Below are 23320 nucleotides of genomic sequence, written 5' to 3' on the forward strand. Positions count from 1 at the left end.
AGCAGGAAGACTCAGCATCTAGGATATTGGCAAAGAGCAGCCTTTCTGGCTTACTGGTACAGACCAGCAAATTCTTACTACATCTGTAGTAAGGAATGTAGTAGTAATTTTAATAGCTTTATTGCCTGATTGGAAAATGGCAATGTTTCTAGCCCTGTCTTGAATACATGTACCCATGTTTGTGTTGATGTGTGTCTGTATTTTGTTTTCAGCTTAATTTCTTTACATAAAAAGTGTTAATTCACAAAAAAAGTTACCCTTTGGCTATCTAGTCAGGAAGCAAGGCACTATGACGATACTACATGGTTGTGTGCAAATTTTTTAGAACAAGCAGATATAATCGACTGACTTCTTGTACAGCTCAAGTCTTTTTAATTGTCAGTTCAATAATCAGAGATGTTAAATCCCTTCAGCTAATTGGCCAGAACTGCTGTGACTCCTTACTTTTCAGAGTGCTTCTGGTACTACACAATTAAAATTGCCTTTTGTTATGAATAGCTCATTGATGGGACTCAAAATTCAACTGTTGTGTGTGCCTTTTGTAAAGGCGCTGCCTCAAAGTCTGCTAAAGTTAATGTGTCTCCATTGACTTTAAAAAGCCACTGGATTAGGCCCATGAGGAATGATGGTGAAATTAAATGCATATTTTCTTCTTTAAAGCTTAAGGGCATGTCAGTGTCATCACACTTTTATACAAACTGGCCTCCTTTTTCACAGATATTCCCCTCAAAGTAACAAGTTGCATGAGGGGAGAAAATCAAATTCAATTTGAAAACAGTTTTCAGCTTTAAGTTTTCAAAGTCGTGTCTACATTGGTAAGTAAAAGAAGGATAAAATTATAAGAGTAGCTTAAAATTTTGATAATACCTTCTGATACAGAATTTATTTAAAAACATTTTTTAGAAAAGCCTGCCCATTTGTATTGTATCACAGAATCACCAGGTTTGACGAGACCTCTAAGATCATTGAGTTCAACCCATGCCCTAACACCACCTCAACTAAACCATGGCACCAAGTGCCACATCCAATCTTTTTTCAAACACATCCAGGGATGGTGACTCCACCAGCTCCCCAGGCTGATGATTCTGGAACTTTATCACTCATTCAGTAAAAAACTTTTTCCTAACATCCAACCTAAATTTCCCTTGGCGCAGCTTAAGACTGTCATGATGTGGTATCCACAAACAATGTAGGTATATGTACAATCTAACTTTTCTAGTAAGTGCCTCATTTTTGAGTTTCAGCAAATTGTGTTAAGTTGAACAAGCAGCTTTTTCTAATAAGTTTGCACACTGCTATACACTCAAAAATATCACCGTGATACAGGCTGGTGTGAAAACCTAGTGCAGGGTGTTTATTTCCTTGCTAAACACCAAAATGTTTTTCTGCTCTGGGATTCCTGGTGCTGCAATTTGTGGAAATTACCCGTTTGCTGTGTTCATCAGTTCTCACCTCTGTTTTTTCAAGCCATTAATCTGGAAGACATTTCCTGTTTTCTTCTCCATACTTCAATTCTGTATATTTAATATATCAAATCTTTTTAGGATTTTAGAGGCAGTATAATAAATATGTATCAAGAATATGGGTATTTGGTTGGTTTGCCACACTGCTGTTAGAACTGACATTTAATCTGTTTTGCTTCTTCTTCTGTAATACATCTGTCCATTTTCAGTTTTTGTGTAAAGACAGAAAATATTTCACCAAAGGTTTTGCAAAGTAAAGAAGTGGTTAATGTAGACATGAAACAGAAATGTACAAAATATACAGTTAACTGCTAATTCTCTTGCATTTTTTTTTTGGTCAAGCAAGTATGACACCATCATTTTGGTGATGTCAAGGATGATTATTAATGAATGAAAAGGTGAAATCCAGAACCAACCACTTTTAGATAAATTCTGCCCCACTTTTAACTGTAGTCATAGCTCACAAGTTTGTGTAAAGAAATGGCCAGTGGCTTTTAATTTCCTGGAAAACATGATAAATGAGCATGAGAATCATCTAGAATTGATTCAGCTGAATACAGAGAAGGCATTATTCATGTCGTGGTTTCCTCTATTCTCAAGTGGCCTGGAGTAATATAAAACTTATATAAAAACTGGAAACCTCAGATGTCTGACTGAAGAGTTAGAGTACAGAATGAGGAATCTGTGACAGGTCCTGGAGATGCTACTGCAGTGATTTGGTGTCCTGTGGGCTACAGAGCAGCATGGGGAGGGGAAGTTGCTTGTCCACTCAGGGCTTTTATCTTCCCTAAAAGTTTATGAGAACTGCTGCAGCTTATTTCAGTAATAACTGCATTTGTTTTATTTTGCAGTAGGAGTGCTCCCAGTAAAGGAGAGGTGCTTATACCAGTATAAAGTTATGTGCATAAATAACAATAATTTCCTGTGGTGGTCTTTAGTAGCTCCCTGTTCTTCCTTCAGCTGTCCCAGCTGTGCTGAGGGGAGCTGGGGCTGTGAATTCTGGCTGTGGCGAAATAAGAATGTACAACCTGAGATCCGATCCAAAGTCTCAAGCTGATACAAGTGTCTAATCTAGTCTGAGCCCCACTGAATTCAGTAACTCTTAAGAACGTATTTGAAGATAAACTCAAGCATTAATAGCTTTTCTAAATCAGAATGCAGAAGTGCTTTGTTGAATGTGAAAAAATATGAAGAAACTGTCTGTGACTTTTGTACATAGTAAAAACCACAAGGGGGCAGAAAGGTTTTGTTAATTATAAAATATTTTGTATTGGGGAAAGGAGGAGGTATGGGGAGAGGGATCTTCGCAGTTGGATTTCTTTAGAACTTAAGATATTTAGGGATATATCAGAATTGGTGGGGGCACAATCTGTATTTGGAATTGATCCAACATAGTTTTTTAGGCTGCTTTATCTGTTAACGAAAGGTATTTTACACCATTGTTGGTGTTTGTGCTCTTCTGTGCAAACCAGAGTATGTGGCTGATTTTAAGACCGTAATAAAAATTAAATACTGGAAACATGAAACCAGAAAACCTTTTAAAAACCCAATATTTTTGATTTTGCAGAGACCAGGTTCTCAGCTATAATCTTGGCAGAAGGCTCCCAGCTGATCATGTTAGTGGGTATCTCCAATTCAAAGTGGAAATCACATCTTCTGTTCATGAAGGTGAGAATTTTTCAATGATCTGGATTTCCAGAGATCCAGTAAGGAGAGAGTTTCTGTGTATTTCTATGTGTAGGATTTTCTGTCGTTGAGGACATATATACTTTCTCATCTGTGTACAGTCCCCCTACTACAGATTCTTTTCTGTTGGGGTTCAGAATTTAGATATGGCAGGTACTGCTTTGGAGATGGTAATTCCAAAAACACCAACGCTTAGGATATTGTTTTGGATTTTGTTGGACAGATTCTAAATGAATCTGCTTATGATTCTCATTTTATGCTTGGCAGTGCTCTGTCTTTTGAAAGCAAAATGGGAATCCTTTAAAGTCATACTTCACACCCCTTAAATTTTTTATACCCTACAAAACAGTATAGACTTATGCAGAGAAAATTCTCTAACTGCTGTTCCAACACTGTAGATGCCTCTGTTATTTTGATTGAATTTTCTGCCCTCAGCTGTCTGATTAAAATAAGCAAGCATCTTGAAGGATGTGTATCTTTATATAATTTAAGTACCATGAACTGTGTGTTGCTGCTCTGTGTTTCACATTCAGTCTTTCTGTCTCTGCAGATGCTTCACCAGAAACAGTTGGCACTTTGCTAGGAACCACCTCCGTAAATGGAGACTTGGGGAGCCCCTCTGATGACGAGGACATGCCAGCAGGACATCACGATACATCCACAGTGTGTTCCAATGGCCCAGTCTTTGAGGAATCTTCTGGAGACGCAATCCTGAGACACTCTTTAAGGACTAGTAGGACTCTGGAGACAGACCAGGATGAGCTGACCTCTGGGGCTTCAAGATCATCCCCTCCCAGAGGTCGCCAGGACTCACTAAATGACTATCTTGATGCAATAGAACACAATAACCATCCCAGACCAGGGACATCTGCCTGTGGTGACCGTCCACGTGGAGCCTCCCCAAAACTGAGGAGTAGCTTCCCTACTGACACAAGACTTAATGCTATGCTTCACATTGACTCAGATGAAGAGGAGCACGAGCTACATCAAGACCTGGGTTTTCCATCTTCCTTGGAAGATGATGGTGGTTTAGTAATGCTTAATGGTGCTACCAGAAATGTTGAAAGAAATGATATGAGTTCCTCATCAGATCAGGTAATGCCAGGGCCTGCAGAGAGTGAAAGGGTTTCAGCCTCCGATGCTCCTTTGCCATCAGCTGATGAGCAGCAAGATTCTCTCCCAGACCTTCCACCTCCCCAGGAAGGAGGCGAAAGCCTGCAGGATTCTCAGGCTGAAGCACCAGCTGAGCAGGCTGGCAGCGAGTCCTCTGCCGCTCCGGAGGCAGAGCAGCCTCCTGGCAGTGCGGACACTGGAGCTGCTGAAGCCGCAGGTGGGAGCAGAAGGGGCGTCAGCGAAACGGAGTCCGTCGACCAAGGGTCGGAGCCCTCGCAGCTGTCGTCAGAGACCGAGCAGAGCGACCCCGCTCGCACCGAGAGCGTCAGCGAGGCCAGCACCCGGCCCGAGGGCGAGAGCGACGCGGAGGGAGCCGACAGCTCCTGCAACGAGAGCGCGACGGTGCGGCGCTCCTCCGTGGAAATGCGCTGCTCTTCCTGCGAGAGCGCCAGGTTTCCCGAGACTCCAGCCTTCTCCTCTCAGGAGGAGGAGGAGGGAGCCTGTGCCCCCGAGGCAGCTGGAGCGGAGCCGGGTGCCGAAGCGCAGGACTCTGCGAGTGCTGCTGGCTCTCTGCCTGCGGTGCAGTTACCTCAGGAGGAGGCGCGGGAGGCTGAGACAGGTGAACTGCAAGACCAAGAGGAAGCAGAAGAAATCTGGCAAAGAAGAAGAAGCGTGCAGGCAGCAGCTGCCCAGAGCCAGTCTCAGGATGAAGAAATTGAAGGAGCACAAGCAGCTTGTGAGGGTGCCACAGCACAGCTTGAAGGAGCTACTGGAGGTAACACTGCAGGAGGCACTTTCTGAAGTGACTTTACTGCAGAGAGTAAAAAAAAATTACAAAAATTAACATCTGAAAACAAAGATCTTTAATTTCTCAAGTTCATTACCTTTCAAGAATTTTTTGTTCCTTTGAATTTATTTATTTCTTCAAGAGACTCTTGGGGGTTTTTGATTTAATGAAAAATCCAAACCTGAAATATCCAAAACCTGTTGATTTTGAAATTGGATAGATTTTAATTCTTGAGAGAGTAGTGAGAAGGATGAAGAGGAGGAAAGAATTCCACAATATTACCCCGCTCACTAATGAAAATGGTAATGAGGAGGGACAAAACTCCCTAAAACTATGAAATGCAAAGTAGAATTTATATTTGGCTCTTTTCTTTTGAATATTTTATATTAGCATTAAAACATAAGGGCAATCAAAAGAAAGGGGAAAGGAAAAATAATCATTTTAGGGTCAACTTCAGGCTCTTTATCTTCCTTTTCCCAGTTCCTTCTCTGTACAGATGGATCCTAGTGCACTGGAACCTCGGGAGGAAAGGAATGTGTTACCCAAGTTAACATTGTAAAACTCCTACTGATTTAAAAATTATTTTAATAGTTGAGAATTTTCTGTCTCACTAAAATCGCTAAAAGTAGAAATGTGTCCCTAATGAATTGTTTCCAAGCAACTTTAAAAATGGATTATCTGTTCAGTTTGTTCAGGGACTGAATTGTATCCAATCAAGAGGGTTTCCAAATGCACCTTTTTCATAACATACCAAGAGTTATATATCAGTATTAATTTCTTCATAAACAGGTTGTTGATTTGGAAATAATAACTTTGGTATTTATTTCCAATACTATCAGTATTTTACAGCATTTTCTAGACATTTGGGATGCTCTTTATTAGGTGTTAGATTGCATCATGTTTTGCAGATCAGTTTGGCTGTAGCAAGGAAGGACAATGGACAGTTTTACCTCCCACTCTTAAGCAAGGTTTTGGAGGGGGCCAGGTGGAGCTTTGTCCTGGGATATGGCTCAGGAACAGCTTGTTTCTGTGCCCTGGCTTTGGCTGCTCACAGATGGATGCAGCACATCCTAGAGGTGATGTTTCCAGGACCAGGACATCCCAGAGGAATCACTTGGCTAGAACTATCAGCATAACCTATTTTGACCCCAAGAACAGATGACTGTTATAGATATCTTGAAATATCGTAGTCCTGCAGAAGCTTTAACACAGCTTACTCAGTTTAGAGACAACTCTAGGGCTTCCCCACATTGACTGAAGAAAATAATTTTTGTGTGTTTTGATTGCAGGTTCTCCTGCCAATGGCCATCAGCCCTTGAGGTCTCTGCCTTCAGTCCGTCAGGACGTTAGCCGGTACCAGAGGGTGGATGAGGCTCTCCCACCAAGTGAGCTTCTCCATGCTTTAACTGGGGGATAAGCTGCCTGTGTCTCATTGCTGAGATCTCATTACATTTCCTTTTTGAATGTGGGAACCGAGAATGAACAGCTGAGAAGTTGGAAGTGAGGAGTGATGATTAAGTCCAGTGTTGTTGTTGTGATAATTACACCTGGTGCACACAGACTTGCTGAATGTCACTCATGCAGAGGCAGGAAGGCACCGTGCTGCCTTTTCTGTGTGCAGAGCACAGGGGCAGGGAGCTGAGGTGATGGTGCTCGTGAGGCACTGGGAGGTGTCAAGCACTCTGAAATCTCTGAATACTTCTTGTATGGTAATGATTTACAAAGGAATATACAACATCTTTCCTATCTTCAGATTAGCTTTAAGGTGTCTGTGTTTTCTTTGCATTTTTTGAGACAGAGTGAAGATTTTATATTAAAATAAACCTGGACATGAAGCAACAGTTAGATGAGCCTTAACAAACATATAAATTGTAATTTCTCCAATGCATATGAAAAATACTTTGCTCTCAGTTGTTGAACTTACTCACTTGCCTAAACTTTGGGAAGTGAAAATCTATCCAGTATTAGGTATTGAAAGAAAGGAACATCCCCCACCCCAAAAGGTACACAGCTAATAGGCAAACATTGCTCTAAAGCAACTATGCAAAAAAAAAAGGGTAAGTTCAGACCCACTGAAGTCTGTGACAAAGCTCTGTTACTTTAAAGGAGTGTAAGAATTAAGATATTTAGTGTGAAATGAACAGATCCCTCTTTGCCAGTATGGTATGGGATTGTGTTTGCTCTGTAATTGGAGCAAGTAACTGGAAGGATAGCAGAACACAGATATAGCTGTGTGTGGAAAACCAGGATGATGATATGGTTGTGCTCCCTGCTGTGTCTGTTGCAATCAGATTAATCTTGTGTGTAGATCCTCAAGTTAATTAACTGCCACCCTAATGTACCAGTTTTACATTTTACAAAACTGTGTCTGGGAGATAAATATTTCAGAAATGCACAGCGTTAGCTGGTCCAGTTCTGTGGTTTCAGAAACAAACTATACACTACAATAACTACTTGGAAAAACTATTGGCATGTTCGTGAAAAAGCTTTGGCTGTGTAGTATTTTAACATTTCTGACATTTACTGGATTTCTGCACAGTCATGCATGGCATGATGCATGTACACATTGCCCCTTTACAGTCAAAGCCCAATGCAATCTCCATTTGCTAATATGAATAAAGTCTTAAATACTAATCAATGCCTAGATCCAACTTTGCACTCCAAAGCTGTGCTTTCACATGTGTGACAGGTTTCATATTTTAATACTGAAAAATTACAGAAAATATTAAGACTATGATTCTGAGTTTTAAAATGTAATTTCTTTGTAATTTGGGTTTTATTCAATTTCTTGTTTCACCAGAATTTGAAAGTAAGAAAGAAAAATATGTGAATTTCTTTCAGTTTTTCAGAACTTAAACATTTATCTTGTATTTCTGCCTATAATGTGCAACAATATGCTCCAGTTCCTACATTCCTGGGTAAAAATTAAAAAAGCTTGACCATGAAACCTCAGTGAATGACAATCTTGCAATTCAGCATGCTATTTGTAACACATTTGACTAACAGCGATTTGATGGAATAGCCTTATTTAGGGATGTAGCAAAGATAGCCTTGTCCATCACAACACTGATGTGGATGCTTTACTTTGGAAGCCATTGCCCAAGTGTTTAAACTTGTGTATTTAAAATTAAATGCAGGCAAAAATATTTTTGTTCTGCAAGACCATATTACAGAAATGGTGACTGTGTCAGAATGGGGCATAAACACCACAAGAAAAATCCCAGCTTATTATACAGTGGTTTAGGGCTTGAAATTTAAGCAGGATAATGAATTCACAAATGTAAACTGTTTGAGGGTTTTTTTGGGTTCTTTTGTTGTTTGTTTTTTGGTTTGTTTTTTTTTTTTTTTCCAATGAACAATTCTGTTCTTCCCGGAATACTTCGATGTTTTATTTTGTTTACAACCTCTGGTTAAAAAACTCGAGTGTTTTTATTTTATCAGCAGATAGTACTTTCACTTAGACTTGCAATATAGAAAGCCTCATCTAGACCCCTTCTGAGCTCTCAAAGACTATTTTTCAAGTGATGTGTTAAATGGTTTGCACGTTTTCTGTAGTTGCAAGTTTCTAAGAATCAGGCATGTCTGTTTCTGTATAGATGTGGGGTTTTGTGTATTTTTTTGTGTACATATATATATGTATATGTCTATGTAGTAGTAGTAATTCTTATTATTATTGTTATTGTTGTTGTTATTATTACTACTTCTACTACTACTACAACTGCTACATAGACCCCAGCTATGTTCAGTCTCTTGGTGTCTTGATCATTTTACAAGCAGGTATTGGGCAGATGGTGTGCCTAACCCAAAAAGCCTGCAGAATGAGGCCCAGGTGTTGTGATGCATCAGGTTTCTGCTGAGCACTGAAAGGTAGCTGTGGCTGGGGAAAGGTCCCAGTGCCTTCCTCTCTGCTCTCCTGGGGTGGTGCAGACTTCTAGCACTGTCTGTAGCTTCCTCTGCAAAATCGATGGGCATCATTACAGTTACACAAAAAGCTGTATTTACTATGATATTTGCATAACTGGCAACTCTGGAACATACATTTAGTATATGAAGGAGTGCTATAACTGAGCATCTTTCTTGGCAGGTCTGCTTACCTTTGATGTAGGTAGATGGAAACACAGGAAGAGCACTGGCATCTATTTTATTACTGTTACTACTAGCTGGGGAAAAACAATGGCGGGTGTCAAGCTTTGGAAGAATTTTGATACTTACCTGTTGGCCTTTTGCACAGGAATAAGCCTCAGAGATTGGGTCTTGAATTGCTTCAGTCCAAGAGAACTAAACTAAGTATACAGATGTTTTGTTTGTTGGGTGGTTTTTTTTTGTCTTGGACAGTTACTGGTTAGAGGGAAATAGAATAGAAAAAGGAATGGAAATTTTTAGATATGGATTCCATGGAACCTTACCTACAGTAGGGAATTTGACTTATGGGATAAAATAGGAAAAAGCCATTCCTCTTAACCCTTCAGGAAGAAGGCTCTATGCTGAAGTCATCCTGTAAAAGAGAAATAGACACTTGAAACAATGGATGGGGTTACAAAAGTGACAGAGCTAAAACAAATAAAGGAATAAACCCCAGGCCCTCCATAGTTTACGGTATTTTGTTGCTCCTTAGACTGGGAGGCTCGAATTGACAGCCATGGACGGATTTTTTACGTGGACCACGTGAACAGGACAACAACGTGGCAGCGACCTACAGCTCCCCCAGCGCCACAGATTCTCCAGAGGTCAAATTCCATACAACAGATGGAACAGCTGAATCGCCGGTAGGAATTACCCTTGGTGCTAGTGAATTTTGTGTGCTTGCAAAACTGCATTCACCACTGCAAGGCTGAGCATGGAGACAAGGCCACAGTTGCTACCACAGCTGGCCTTAGGTGGTTATTTTTATGTGGCTATTGCTTTTAGTTTGCATGTGGGCTTTCAGGACTTTGGGTTCTACCTGTGATCTTAAGCTATGTGACCAAAAATAATACATCTGATAATGCTTGTCAGAAATTCAAAAGGCTATTACTGCAGAAATCAGAGGTCAATATATGTTAACCTACATGACAGAAAAGTTGGGCAGGCTCCCTAGGAGCCAGAATTGGGTCATAGTTACCACATACTACATATAAAATCCAGTTTTCCAACCCTAGGTACCAGAGCATCCGAAGAACGATGACAAATGACAGGCCTGAAGAGCACACAAATGCTGTGGATGGAGCTGCAGAGGAAGCTGAATTTCACCATTCTAATTCAGGTTAAAAGAAAAATAATTTTTTCCCCCTTCTCTAAAGAAGAGAGCACTCATCTCATAGATGACTTAGTGAGAGTACATAAAGCAAACCCTAACTTCTTCCTCTGAAAATCTGTGTGAAAATTAAGCCATTTGTTTTCATTGCTGTCTAGTTTTGAAGGTTATGACTCAGCCTGCTCAATATGCTGAAGAGATGAATGTGAGATTCAGAGCACTTTCCTGTCAGTACCAGACTGGTTAAGAAAGCAGGACATTTGCAGTGAAAAAAATTAAAATTGTGTGGTCTGGCATACAAATGTTTTGACTCTGCTAATGCAGTTTAAAATTGTAGAATATAGGACTAGAAAGGGCTTCAGGCAGTCATCAACTACCTCTCTGTAGGTAGATAGGATGAGCTGTTCCTAGGCCATACTTACCAAATACAGTGTCATGAGTTCTTATAACATGTTCTCCACTTGATGGGCATTCTTCAGCTCTTTTAGACAGTCTACTTACATCACTCTTCTTATAACATACCCTTAAATCCATTACTTCCTAGTCTTTCCTTGTGACTTCTGGTTTTAGGTCTCAAATTATTTTTTTGGCCTACTTAGGATTGTCTTGAGTTGGTCTTCAGCTTCTGAGGAAATTCAGAAAATCAAATAAAGCTATGACTCTGCTGTACTGAAGAGGTTGTGGAAGAGTCCTACATAAAACACTCCTTGTACATTCCTGCAGAAGGTTTTGGTTTTTTTTTTTTTTTGATAGCTTGACACTAACCAGTGTTCAGTCTTTGATCTGCTAAAATCAGGTCCTGATCCTTGTGTGCAGAACTTTGGCACAGATACCTGTTTTTCATCTGGTGTTTCTGAGTTGATTGTTGTAGCGGGGGGGGGTCCCGGGAGCAGGGGAATCCAGCCAGAGTCACGATACGAACACCGATACAATTGAGCATCGTGCTCCCCTCTTATTATTCCGTTACACCAAGTTATACTTTTTCCAAAGTTCACGCCCCTTTCCCATGAGAAAGCCTCTAAGCAGCGGGGGAACTGACCAGTATATACCTTTTCCCAAGGCTGTTCAAGGCTGCCAGCTAGCAGGTGCCTTGCAAGCCTGTTTTCAGCCTGAGGCCCCGTCAGGGGTACTTCTGCAACAGCCCTGGGATGCCCAAGCCCTCCTGGGGTATCCTATATTCCACAAGGAATCCCTCTACAGATTGTCCCGAACTGCACACAGATCTTTGCACTTTCTTGATGTGCCCCTGTGGTTTTGAGTCTTGTCCATCCTGCTGTCCAAGTACTGCAGAATCCCCTAATTTGGAGCAAGTTTTGTCTTCCCTATCCAGTCATTAGTAGAAATAATGAGTAGGACCAGACCCAGAGAGTTTTTGGTGAAACATCTTGGTGGACATCATTTATCCCTTTCCTTCTGAGAACTCCCTCAGACCTCTGAAAGAGCCACCAGTGTCTCAGTGATTGCTCCACCTCGTTTCCTAACAGTTAGAATGCATTTCACCTGACCTAAAGGCTTTGAAAACCTTTAATTTGCACCATGATCTTTAACCTGCTCTCTCTCACCTTTGTTTTTTCATTCTTCTGATTGTCTGGCCAGTGTTAACCTTTTGAATGAAGATAGAAAGACCTTTTTTTTTTGAGTTCTGAAGATCATAACTGTTTTTTCTTTTCCCTAAGCAGTTTCTCCCTTTGTCATCTTCCTACTAATGATTTTCTAGTACATTATAAAGTTTGTTACCCATCCAGTCCCTTGCATAGCTGTGTGGTGTCATGTGCTTTGGCTTTGTCTCTAGATGCTCTTGACATACTCTTATAAAACTCTCTCCTAAATTAATCTGATGTGCAAGCAATGTCACCCTTTCTCGAGTTTCAAGTCATTGTAGAGCTTGAGATTTACCTAAGTGTTGTCTTTTATTTCTTGTAGTCTTCACTTCTGTTGTAGCCATTTCCTTTTCTATCTTTGTGCATGTGCGGCCAGATGGTTTGTGCTGTACACAAATTGGCTTTAAGCAAATTCAGGCCAAACCCTAACCAGCAAGTTCAGCTGAATAAACTTCTCATAAACCAAATTCATAAGCCTCAGACTGCAATAAAAACTCACCTGGTGAGCCGTTCTGGTTTCCAGATTGCCCAGAATATGACAGAGGATGTATCTGCAGCATGTCACAGCATCTTCCAGGCTGTGAGAGTTGCCTGGTGCACACCCAAGTTTTGTATCAGTACAGAGTTCACATGTAACTTCAGTGCACGTCTGCAAGACACTCCCAGCCCAAGTATTCAGGCACAGCTTCAGGAGCCTTTGTACCACTCTGCCTTCGCCCCACTGATGTGCTCCATGTGGGAGAGCTTGAGGTCTATTGTTTAAGTAGTGTTTCTAAAAATCCTCTTGTTCATTTATTTTACCAATTACCCTCCCACTTCCTGGTTTCCTCTAATACTTAGAATGAATGTCTTTATTTTCCCCGTTCCCTTTTTTCATAGTATTTAGCTATCCATATTTAGAATTTTACCTGTTTATGTTATTTTCCTCTTCTTTTGTAATTTATTCTTACTTTTTCCTCAGTTTAGAGTCTCATTCACTGCCTCCCTCCTTGCTCTTGTGTGTTATGATCTTTTATTTCTGTGATAGCTGCGACCTACATGGTTAATATGCATTTGATGGAGAAGTGTGCAAATACTGCAATGTGTAAAAAAGAAAGAAACTAAAATGTAGATGGCAGCACACATTTTAGTTTAAAATCATTGAAGACCAAATCTGAACTTGCAGTTTTTCATTTACATTATAAATATGCTTCCAAATATCTTCAAAGAGAATTGGGGGCAACAGTTCTGACATTGTAGCAAACACCACTCAGTGTATTTTCACTTCCTTCCTGGTACTGAAGAAAAATCAGGGCACTTCTGTAGTTGCTAGGAGAAGACACAAATGTTTATTGGAAGTTGAAACTTGAAAGGTACTTCCTTGGCATCCTGCTTATTACTTACATAAACAGCTTAAATACTGTATCAGGACTGGGGCTGTGGTAATGGCAGATTTATTGTTTGTTTTTTAAGAAGGAATGAAACATTTATAAGTGTACAATGACTTTTATGTCCATTCGTTAGCATTTAGAAAATAACTTACCTGCATACAGCTAAAATATAGTGGTGCAGACATGCCCCAGGGACTTTCATCATCTTATATACAGGCACAAACTTGGTAACCCAAATAATTGAATGTGATTTTTTTTAATGATTATTTACCAAAGGCCACAAGTAAATGTTACTAAATTAAAACTGTAATATTTTCAGAAACTTCAGTGTTATGTTAGAAGAAATTTGGGTACACTTGTGTGGAGAATCCTCGGTAAATCTGTAATAGTTGTGTACTTAATGCTTTCCCTGCTTGTGTGATTCAAATCAATGTACTTGTTTGCAGTGATGCTTTGGTAATAACTGCTGGAAGTCTTTGTCATTTACTTTGCTCTTAGATTTTCGAAGAGAGAATGTGCTGCCTCACTCTACCTCCAGATCCAGACTTACTTTATTGCTCCAGTCTCCCCCTGTGAAATTCCTTATCAGCCCAGAGTTCTTTACAGTGCTGCATTCTAACCCTGTGAGTATGGTGGCTACAGCTCAAAGGCTTTCGTAAATATGTGCTTATAAATGCAGTTGTTTTGTGTACAAAGATGCTGCTCAGTGTTTGATGATAAGATATTGGTAGTACATAGGGAGGCTGGATAAATTCACTCATCATCATCCCTTGCAATTATTGAGCTGTCAGAACCATCCTAGCTCAGCATGATAGCAGTTTTTATTTTCCACTCAGTTCTTCATTTTTCTTATGACACAAAATTATTTGTTTATTGAAGCAATAGCTTTCTTACTGTGCTTTGCACAGGGTGAGACACAATTCTGAGAAAGACTTTGCTGCTTAATGGTATGATTTGCTTCCCCCAGAGTGCCTGGTTTATATCTGAAGAAAAAGCATCTTAATATTTATCTTCCTTTTCCTATTTTGCCTGCTCTTCAGTGCTTCTTTTTGCACAGGTCCCCCCTCCCCGGTGTTTCTTTGTGTAACAGGATTTATGTTGTAAGAAGAAGCAATGGAATGAGTAACTTTTCTTCTGCAAGCACACTTACAATGAAGGAGGTTGTCTTCTGTGGTAAGAGCAGTTTTCTCTTTGAAAACCTTTGCTGCTGTGTGTTTTTCAGAGTGCCTACCGCATGTTTACAAATAACACGTGTTTGAAGCACATGATCACCAAAGTCCGGCGGGACACCCACCACTTTGAGCGCTACCAGCACAACCGGGATTTGGTGGGCTTCCTCAACATGTTTGCCAACAAACAGCTGGAGCTGCCAAGGGGCTGGGAAATGAAACATGACCATCAGGGCAAGGTAACTCTACAGTGCTAAGAAGGCCTTGTGTCCATCAGTTTCTGAGATAAAATGGATGGCGTGGGAGAGCTCCGGGGATGATCACTCTGGTGGTTGTGTATTGCTTAACAGGAAAAAGATGGTATGGAGTAGGTTTCCTTAAGAGGTATTACAGATCTTAAATAGTTGCAAGTCTCACTGCTTTTTTTAAACAGGTATCAATTTTCAATTTCCTAAAAAAATATTTTGGTATCACTTTTATAGTTGTGGTGTGAAGTTTAATGTAACTTTAAGTTAGTGCACCCTCAGTATTTAGACCATTATATTTTTTGCAGAAAACAGGAGGGTTAAAAATAGGTTGTGATTAGCATGTGAGGAAGTGATAAGGCTTATCAGTTCATTAGGATTACTGCACATTAAACTTCTTGGTTCTCACATTTATCACTCTGGATGTGGTTAGCTGTGCGGGTCCATATAAAAAATGATCTTGATGCTTGGAAAGATTAGACAGTTCTAAACTGAAGGGTGGAAGTGCCTGAGGGTTGTTTTCTAGATTTTTTTAACTCCGAAAAGCACTTTGTTTTTTCATTAGACACACAATTAGGAATGTGCAATTCTACTAACGTTGTTCTTTGCCTCACTGTTTTCTGTTTTAAGTCATTCTTGTTCTGTTCAGTTCTTCAGAGGCCAGTTTTCTCCTGAAGAATAGGGCAATTTTCAGTTTTCTTTAATATGTGCTCCATAGAGAGAATTAGACCTTTGGATTTCTGATGTGGTATTTGGTAACAGCAATGCTACCACAGTATTAATCAGGAAGAGGAAGCACTGAATAAATTCCTACTGGGATTTCTTCATTTTGAATTAGTCTTAGTATTACTCATTTTCATTATGTTGAATTGTCTTTGTCACAAGTGCCACTTGTGGCCAGTGGAAAAGCCTATTCAGCACCTGAGAGAGATCAGGGCCAGTACATGGCAAGAACAGTGCTTGGGGAGACCCAACTGAAACTGGACCTGCCTTTATTAAAGCACAAACCTAAAGAGAAGCAAGTAGAAATTAGCCATAACACAATATATAATTGTTTCCTTTCCTTAACTACTCTTCCCTGCTGAGAAGAGGTTTTCCTTTATTTCTTCAAGTATATCACAGTGAGAGCTTGGTGCTCTTGCTCACGAGGCACAGCGATCGTTCTGGCCCTGCTGCGATGCTGAGTAGTGATGTTTTCACTCCCCCATGGCAGTGTGGTGCTGCTTGCTTGTCCTCTTTGTGGGGTGTCTTCCAAGGTCAGCTGGAGACTGCCCACCTCCAAACTCCCTCCAGAGCTGCACAGCAAAGCCCAGTTGCCCACTCCTCTTTGGCTCCTCTGTGTATCCCCTACAGGACATAACATCATGCAGTCCTCCCTAAAAGGTCAGGTGTGACTAGAATGTAGTTTCTAATGGGCATTACAGGTGATCCTTCATCAGTCACTGACTACAGGGAGGCAGAAGGCTATTGGAAAATGTGGTAGGATGAAGCATCATAATAGGCTAAATAGGCCCCTGAGCTGAACTTTGAGATTCTGCCTTGCTCTGTCCATGTACATACACACAGACATCATACAGATAAGTGCATTTGTGCAGTGTGTGTAAGCACATGTCCATATTTTAAAGCCAGATGCAAGTGTATGTACTTTTTAGTTAGTTCTCTGCAAGATGTGCAAATACATAGGAAGTTATTAGAGGACATTTTTGTTTTTTCTCTCTACAATTAATGAAACCATAATTGATTACTGAAGTCTTCAATAGGAAAAAAAAGTAATTTAGCAAGATTCATAGATTTTAACTGGAAGAATAATTGGGGCAACTATTCATGTTTAATGGGCTAAATATAGTTTTGGCACTACCTATTTTATGTCAGTCTCTTCAAGCATTGTAGATTTATGGATTATAGCTAGGCAGGAGTTATGCGAGGAATTTTTTTGAAAGGAGACTGTGAACCACACTGTATTTTGAGCTGTGTGCCAGTGTCCAGATTAGCCCAAAGCACTGAAGCTCCAATGGTTATCTTCACCATAGCTTCAAAGTGCTAATTTATGCTTTGTTTTAAAGTAGGCTACTATGAGCTGGCCTGCAAACATTCATATTTAATAAGATATGATTGTCTTTATCTTCATGTTATTGAAATAGAATGCTTTGGAACACTGCGTGCAATACTAGAGTGCTGCGTTAACTCAGAACTGAGTGGTGCAGCTCTAGGTGGTACTACCTCCTATATTGAATCAGGATTTTTTTAATAAGTGATTTACAATATGGTGTTGACTTAATGAAATCAACCTGTGTTTTGCTGAAAGTGCTTTACATCTTATAAATGTACACAGACTAGACAAAATAGATAGAAGGATATTAAAAAAACCCTATACCAACCACTTGCTAGTAAAGTAACTAGATCTTACCAATCAGGAGCAAAATTTTCAGCAAGACTGGCTGTGTTCCCGCAGTCTCTTCCAGTCATCTTCCAGGCCCCAAATATAAATGTCATGATGGTTTTCATTCTGCTTTCTCACTGGTTTCATATTCTCTGATCTGTATACTTGTACTGCAGGTGGAATCATTGTCAAGGTAAACAAGTTCTGCATCAGGCTCAGATGTAGCAATTAAAATTTCATTTATCAAATATAATTTATAGTGTTTGAACTGTGAAACAGTTTCACTTGCATATCTGTGACTATGTCAGATGGTCAGAACAGAGTTCTTCCTTACTGCTCAGGTGACGGGATTCCTTCCTTGTAGGCAGAGGCTACAGGTACAGGTGATTGCCGTTGGGGCTGTAGGGAGCTTGGTGCTCTTTTTTGGAGCACTTTCAGGGTTTTGCAGCTGTGGTGTCTCTCCATATGCTTCTCCTTCCTTGGGAAATGGAAGTATGAACATTTTCTCCCATCACAATCCATAATGACATATAGTTGCTGTATAGCATGACACACTGGTTTGTCTTCCTACCTTCAGAGCAGTCAGAAGAATTGCATTTTCTCTGGTCTGGTTTTCCCAAGCAGTCTGAAACAATGATTCCATGAATACTAGAAGCTGATGTTGCTGCCAGAAGAGTGGTTCTGCTCTCCTCTCATCTCTGGTGAGCTGACCGACGTTAGAGGAGCCAGCAGGGAGAGGGGCTAAAAGAGTAATTTTAGCCTGGACCAGCTCCCCTAATGGGTTCACTGCATGGCTACACAAACACTTGTGCCAGCACAAGGCAGGAAGGGCACCCAGGGGATGAAACAAGTGGTCAAGAGGAGGAAAGATGAGAATGTTTCTTTTGCTGACACCACAGGACTAAATTGTTTGTGAAACTGTGGTCAAAGTACCTCATTGGTAGCCAAACGCAGAAATGGCTCCTGCAGTCCCTAACCACCTCTCTGCTGGTCCAGATTCTTTGATTCCTCAGATGTCACTTTCCTGTAATTCTCCTGCTCAAAACAGAGACCTTTTTTTGCCACTTCCACATGTTTCCAGTATTGTGACAGAAAACACAGAGTATGTTGAAATGCAACAGTGCTGGTTTCCAAGTACAACACTGATGCTGCAAAAAGTTTAAATTTCAGGGCTTAGAAAACTTTTTTGGTTCAAATTGGATAGAATTGTAGGAGGTTTTCATTTTCCAGGATACATGTTTCTGTGACCTTGTTTTCAGCAAATGGTTGACTGGCCAATATGTGGTTGTTCTCATCAATTGCCTGATTTAAATACTTTCGGTGCCATCATCTTTGTGTTCTTGGCTGACCTTTCTTTTTGGTTTTGAGAGGTCTTTTTTTTTGTTTGGGGTGGTGCTTTGGGTTTTTTTTTTTTTTTTGCATTTTGTTTTGGTTTTTAGAAGAACAGGTCAGTGAACTTGGAATAGTTGTATCAGGAATATGGCAGAAATGTCTGTTGGCCTGTAATCATAGTTCATCACTGGATGCAAGAATACACTTGACATATACACAGCCAGTTGTGTTCATAATTATATGGTAAATACTTCACAAAAGGGAATGGGTTTGCCACTTAATGACACCTTTTTAGATGCTTATAGGCGAATGAAAAGGACAATACACCAGGATTACTTTTATTAAATATTCAAGTCTTCTCTTCTTGACAGTCATAATAAAGCTTCCCACTCCTGATGCTTGTCAGATGAGAATTTCAAAGGACTTTATAGACACGAACAAAGTAAGGCATTAAACAACTCATCCCTTCAGTGGGATGGAAAAGTGTTATCCTCCTTCTGCGGAAGGGAAATGCAAGCCACAGTAACAGATTTTCCACAGCCCCACCTGATCGAATGAAACCTACATCCCCAATAGGCGTTAACCTCAGACATAATTTAAAAAAACAAGGATTGGCCATAAATTCTGTCTTGTCTCTCCTTCTGCAGGCTTTCTTTGTCGACCACAATTCGCGCACCACGACGTTCATCGACCCGCGGCTGCCCTTGCAGAGCAGCAGGCCCACCAGCGCGTTGGTCCATCGGCAGCACCTCACTCGGCAGCGCAGCCACAGTGCTGGGGAGGTGAGTGGGGTCTGTGCCTCCTCCTCACAAACACCTTCTTACTTAACATCATCCTCTTTCACATCATTCCATGTTGTGAGGAGCATGATTCTTCTGTAAGTGGGCAGCAGTTATCCATAATGATTTTATTATTTTTTCTGCTAGCCGTTGTTGCTTTAAAAATGTGTGAATTCAGAGGAAAAATATCAAACATGAGTATCTCTTACTTCGAATTTGCAGTAACCCCACTTAACCACAGGAGAGCATCTGATTACAGATTACCAGCTCCTGTATCCACTCCTTCATGGACAAAATGTGTATTGTTGTCTCGCATGGTGTCTGCTGAGTGTGTTGATATATAACTGTGACAAATAAAAGGGGGAAAAGATGCATGTGTGACTGTACACCTAGTTCTGCAACCTTCCCATTAAGTATAAAAAAATCTTACCACATACATGTTTATCAGACTGTTACGTGCCTTTGCATATGTATTTCATCTCTACTTTCTGATCAGAGATACATGGAAAATACTATTTTGTTGATATGTCACTGTGCACCGTTTTCACTGGCTGTCTCCATATTATTGTTGTCACTTCTTTATACTTGTAACCTTGTGTATGTGCAGTGACTTGGACTTCAGTTGTACTTTATTTTAAAACCTCCATACTGTTGGCTGTAAATTGTCTTTTCAGGAGATGGCTATTCCATGCCAGGATTAAAGATAATACAGTTTAGAATAGCAAGAGAAATGCTCTGATTTATCCTTTTTATAGCTTAGTCTTGTGGCAGATGAACGTCTGCCAGACCTCTGTTTTAGAGCAGACATGAATTTTGTCTGCCACTTCTCTAGCAGGGTTTCCGCTGAGCTGCAGTGGGTGAGTGCCACAGCACTGGCTGTGTATCTTATCATATCCTGTGTTAACATGGTTTAGTCAGCCCCCTCCAATGTCAGATATATTTTGCAAATGGTTTTAAATAGCATTTTCCATCAATTTGGTGATGTTATGTATCAGGCAAGGAAGGAAGCTAGAAGTGCTTTCATATAGCTATTCAGATCTTGAATTGGGTAAAGCAAGTATTTCTGTTGTGATTGATTTGTAACAGAGCAGAATTTTTTTTTTTCTTAACCTGACTCAATATGCACCCAAATTATCTTTCTTTAAGCAGCATCCAGTAGCTCTGCACTTAAAACAGGTATTTGTGCCAACCATGCTGCTGAAGCTGTCAATGCTGCAAAATAAGTATAGTTTATCCAACAAGAAATGATCAAATATATTGCATATACATAGTGCTGGTTACCTGTCAAAATTTCCCACTCCATCTAGATACATGAAATTCCTTAAACCATGTTTCTACATGCAATTTTAGAAGTGTTTCCTTGATATTGTTACAATTGTAACTTGAATTGAGGTATAATTCCAGCTAGGAATCTCAAGCATAGAAATTCAATACAGTATTCCCATTCTGGGATTAATGATGCCATGATTTTTGTATGCAAATGTATGAACTTGAAAACCAGTTTTTCCTCTGCACTTTAGGGCTTATGTATTGAATATTGCATATTTGCATTTCTTTCCCATTTTTAAGCTATTGCATAAAGGAACTGTACATTATAGCAAAAGATGAATACTTAATGAAAAAAAATTATCAAAATACTTTCTTTGGCTTTGACTTGCCGTGAACTTTGATGTTTTGAAGTCACTGACCCAGTTTTTACAGCGAGATGCTCTAAAGCAAACATGAACCAGTGTAAGGAATGCCTTTTTAGCTGAAGCTGAACTGCAGTGTGAAGCTGGAGCTAATAATAATGGCATTCCTTTTCCAGCACATTGCCCAACAGGAAATAATTCTTCATTTTTCTGAAAGAGTATTACCAGAGAGCACAAAGGTCTTGGGAGATATCTTGTGACTTTTGCTGCTTTGTGATTTCAGAGATTGGATTTAAAAGCAACCTTTTATAATTATTTGATCTTTTAGAGATCTTTGAAGTTTGGGAGTGCAGTTAAAATGCTAACCATTACATGTAGGCAGATAAACTGGGAAGTAAACAAAGAGGTCCAGCAGGAAGAAAATGAGGTTGACCAAATGTTCTATAGAGCTAAAATACTGAATACTGAGAAATGACTGAAACCTCATCATGCAGGAAACTGCAGCAGTTGCCCTGACATAACAAATGCCTCTTAAGAAAAATTTTATATTGTGGTTCTACCCTAAAAATTGTTCACATGCAACTTTTTTTAAGACTAGAAGGTGAATATGAAAAAAAAACCAGAACAGTGTTTCTGAATGATTCTAGGAGCCATGGTTTTTACCAATTTTGAGCTTGTTTGCCTTGCCTGAATGTGAACTCACTTCTTTATTCTCCTTTGAGGTTCAGCCACAAACTTGTTTCCACTTCAGATTTAGAGAAACTCCATTTATGCACAGAGGTAATAGAGGTGCTAATGAAGGAGCAGAGTTTGGTTTCAGAATGTTTTGTACAGACAAAGATGTCCACGAATTACAAAAGACCCCCTGAAGGGACCCCAGTTTTATTTTTTTTTTGGTCTCTTTTCCGAATGGGACTATTTAAAAACAGATGTAAATTTTGCATCAGTTTTGATTCGTCCTATTAATGGGCCCAGTATGCTAAATAATGTTTTACTAGTACCTGTCCTAACAGCACAGCTGCTTCCTGCTGCAGTGGTTACTGGGGGTAGTGATCAAGCAAAGCCTTGACATACGTGCTTGGTTTTAAGCCATATCAATTCTCACTGTTTTGTAGCTGAGTGCATGTGCTGGCACAGAGACACTCACTGTGGTTACTTGCACGTTTTCAGGTTGGAGAGGACTCCCGTCATTCAGGACCCCCAGTTTTGCCAAGACCATCCAGCACATTTAACACAGTCAGCAGAGCTCAGTACCAGGATGTGGTTCCAGTGGGTATGTCAGCATCCAGCCTTTGCTCAGAGGAGTTCTCCATCACTGAGAGGGTCATGGCAGTGTGCATTGCTAGGGTTTCCATTTGCTTGGGATGGGTAGAAGTTACCATTTGTTATGATCCTTCTGTCCATCAGCATTTCCCCACTGTTCAGATGGAACCTTCAGGGCGGGAAGTGTGCATAACCAAATAACAGATGTGTTCTGCCTCCCAAGCTCACTTACTCTGTATGCTCTCAGAATGAACTGAAGCCAGAGAGTCAGATGGGGCTTTAACTGGACTCCATGTATTCCCAGTGATTTTTACCTTTGCTTTTTTTTCCCCTCACAACTTCTGAGCATCTATTTTGGCAGGATTACAGAAAGTGTTAATCAGAATTAGTCATTAGCTTAACTTCGGTTCTCAGTTACATACACACAGACCTACTGACTTCTGTGCCACCATGTACAGAATTTAGCTTATTAAATCCAACAGCTGTCACATTGTGCTAAATCAAGATAAATTAATCCCATTGACTGTAACTGGCTCTTTGTACTGTGGCATGTTTACTTGAAAACCTCTGCCCATTTAAATCCTCCCCCTTGCCATGGACATGATGTGCACGCTTTGCAGGCTCAGCCATTAGTGAGGATTTGATACGGGTGTTTCCAATGGCCGCTTAGTGTTTGAGAATAGATTTCAGTGCGGTGAAGACCAAGGTCCCTGCAACTTTATTCTAGCAATAAATATTCTGGTTTGGCCTTAACTAAGAGTGTGAGTGCTAAAATATAACAGGAATTGCTAACAGAATTATAGCTGTTAGCAGTGGAAAGGATATGTCACAATGAGATTTGGTTCATATTCAAAAAGTGTGTTCCTTAAATGACAGTAGAATTGGTAGTCTTACATACAAAAGTATTAACCCAATACTTCTAAACTTAAAACTGTGAAGTATGTCATTATTGTTGAAGACTCAGAAGGAATGACATCCTTTGTTTTGGTATGTCCTTGTTTCAGCATGATATTTTTGTTGATGTTTTCAGCTTACAATGACAAGATAGTTGCATTTTTGCGGCAGCCCAATATCTTTGAAATTCTACAAGAGCGTCAACCAGATCTTACCAGGAATCATTCACTCAGGTAAGAAAATTAGTGAAGTTTGCTATTCCCATTTCAGTACAAAATGCTAATTACAATTAGTTACTTTCATTAAAATTAACAGTGGAACATAACAGATTGTAGACTTCTGGTGCATTCAAACATATTCATAAAGCTGTGGGA

The 23320-nt window shown here is 40.1% G+C and overlaps 1 protein-coding gene across 3 annotated transcripts in view; it reads left to right on the forward strand.

Annotated features, from left to right (window-relative positions):
* Positions 1–23320, forward strand: part of HECW2 (HECT, C2 and WW domain containing E3 ubiquitin protein ligase 2) — a 178033-nt gene that overhangs the window by 117733 nt on the left and 36980 nt on the right. For all 3 annotated transcript variants that reach the window (XM_008630005.2, XM_017728581.1, XM_017728587.1), the window contains 10 exons: positions 3031–3131; positions 3700–5037; positions 6339–6434; positions 9665–9815; positions 10188–10291; positions 13752–13876; positions 14476–14661; positions 19027–19161; positions 21960–22062; positions 23083–23179. In XM_008630005.2, the coding sequence (XP_008628227.1) occupies positions 3031–3131; positions 3700–5037; positions 6339–6434; positions 9665–9815; positions 10188–10291; positions 13752–13876; positions 14476–14661; positions 19027–19161; positions 21960–22062; positions 23083–23179 (2436 nt within the window). The remainder of the gene's footprint in view (positions 1–3030; positions 3132–3699; positions 5038–6338; positions 6435–9664; positions 9816–10187; positions 10292–13751; positions 13877–14475; positions 14662–19026; positions 19162–21959; positions 22063–23082; positions 23180–23320) is intronic.

This window comes from Corvus brachyrhynchos, unplaced genomic scaffold (genome assembly GCF_000691975.1).
Source record: "Corvus brachyrhynchos isolate BGI_N302 unplaced genomic scaffold, ASM69197v1 scaffold370, whole genome shotgun sequence".
Taxonomy (NCBI): Eukaryota; Metazoa; Chordata; class Aves; order Passeriformes; family Corvidae; genus Corvus; species Corvus brachyrhynchos.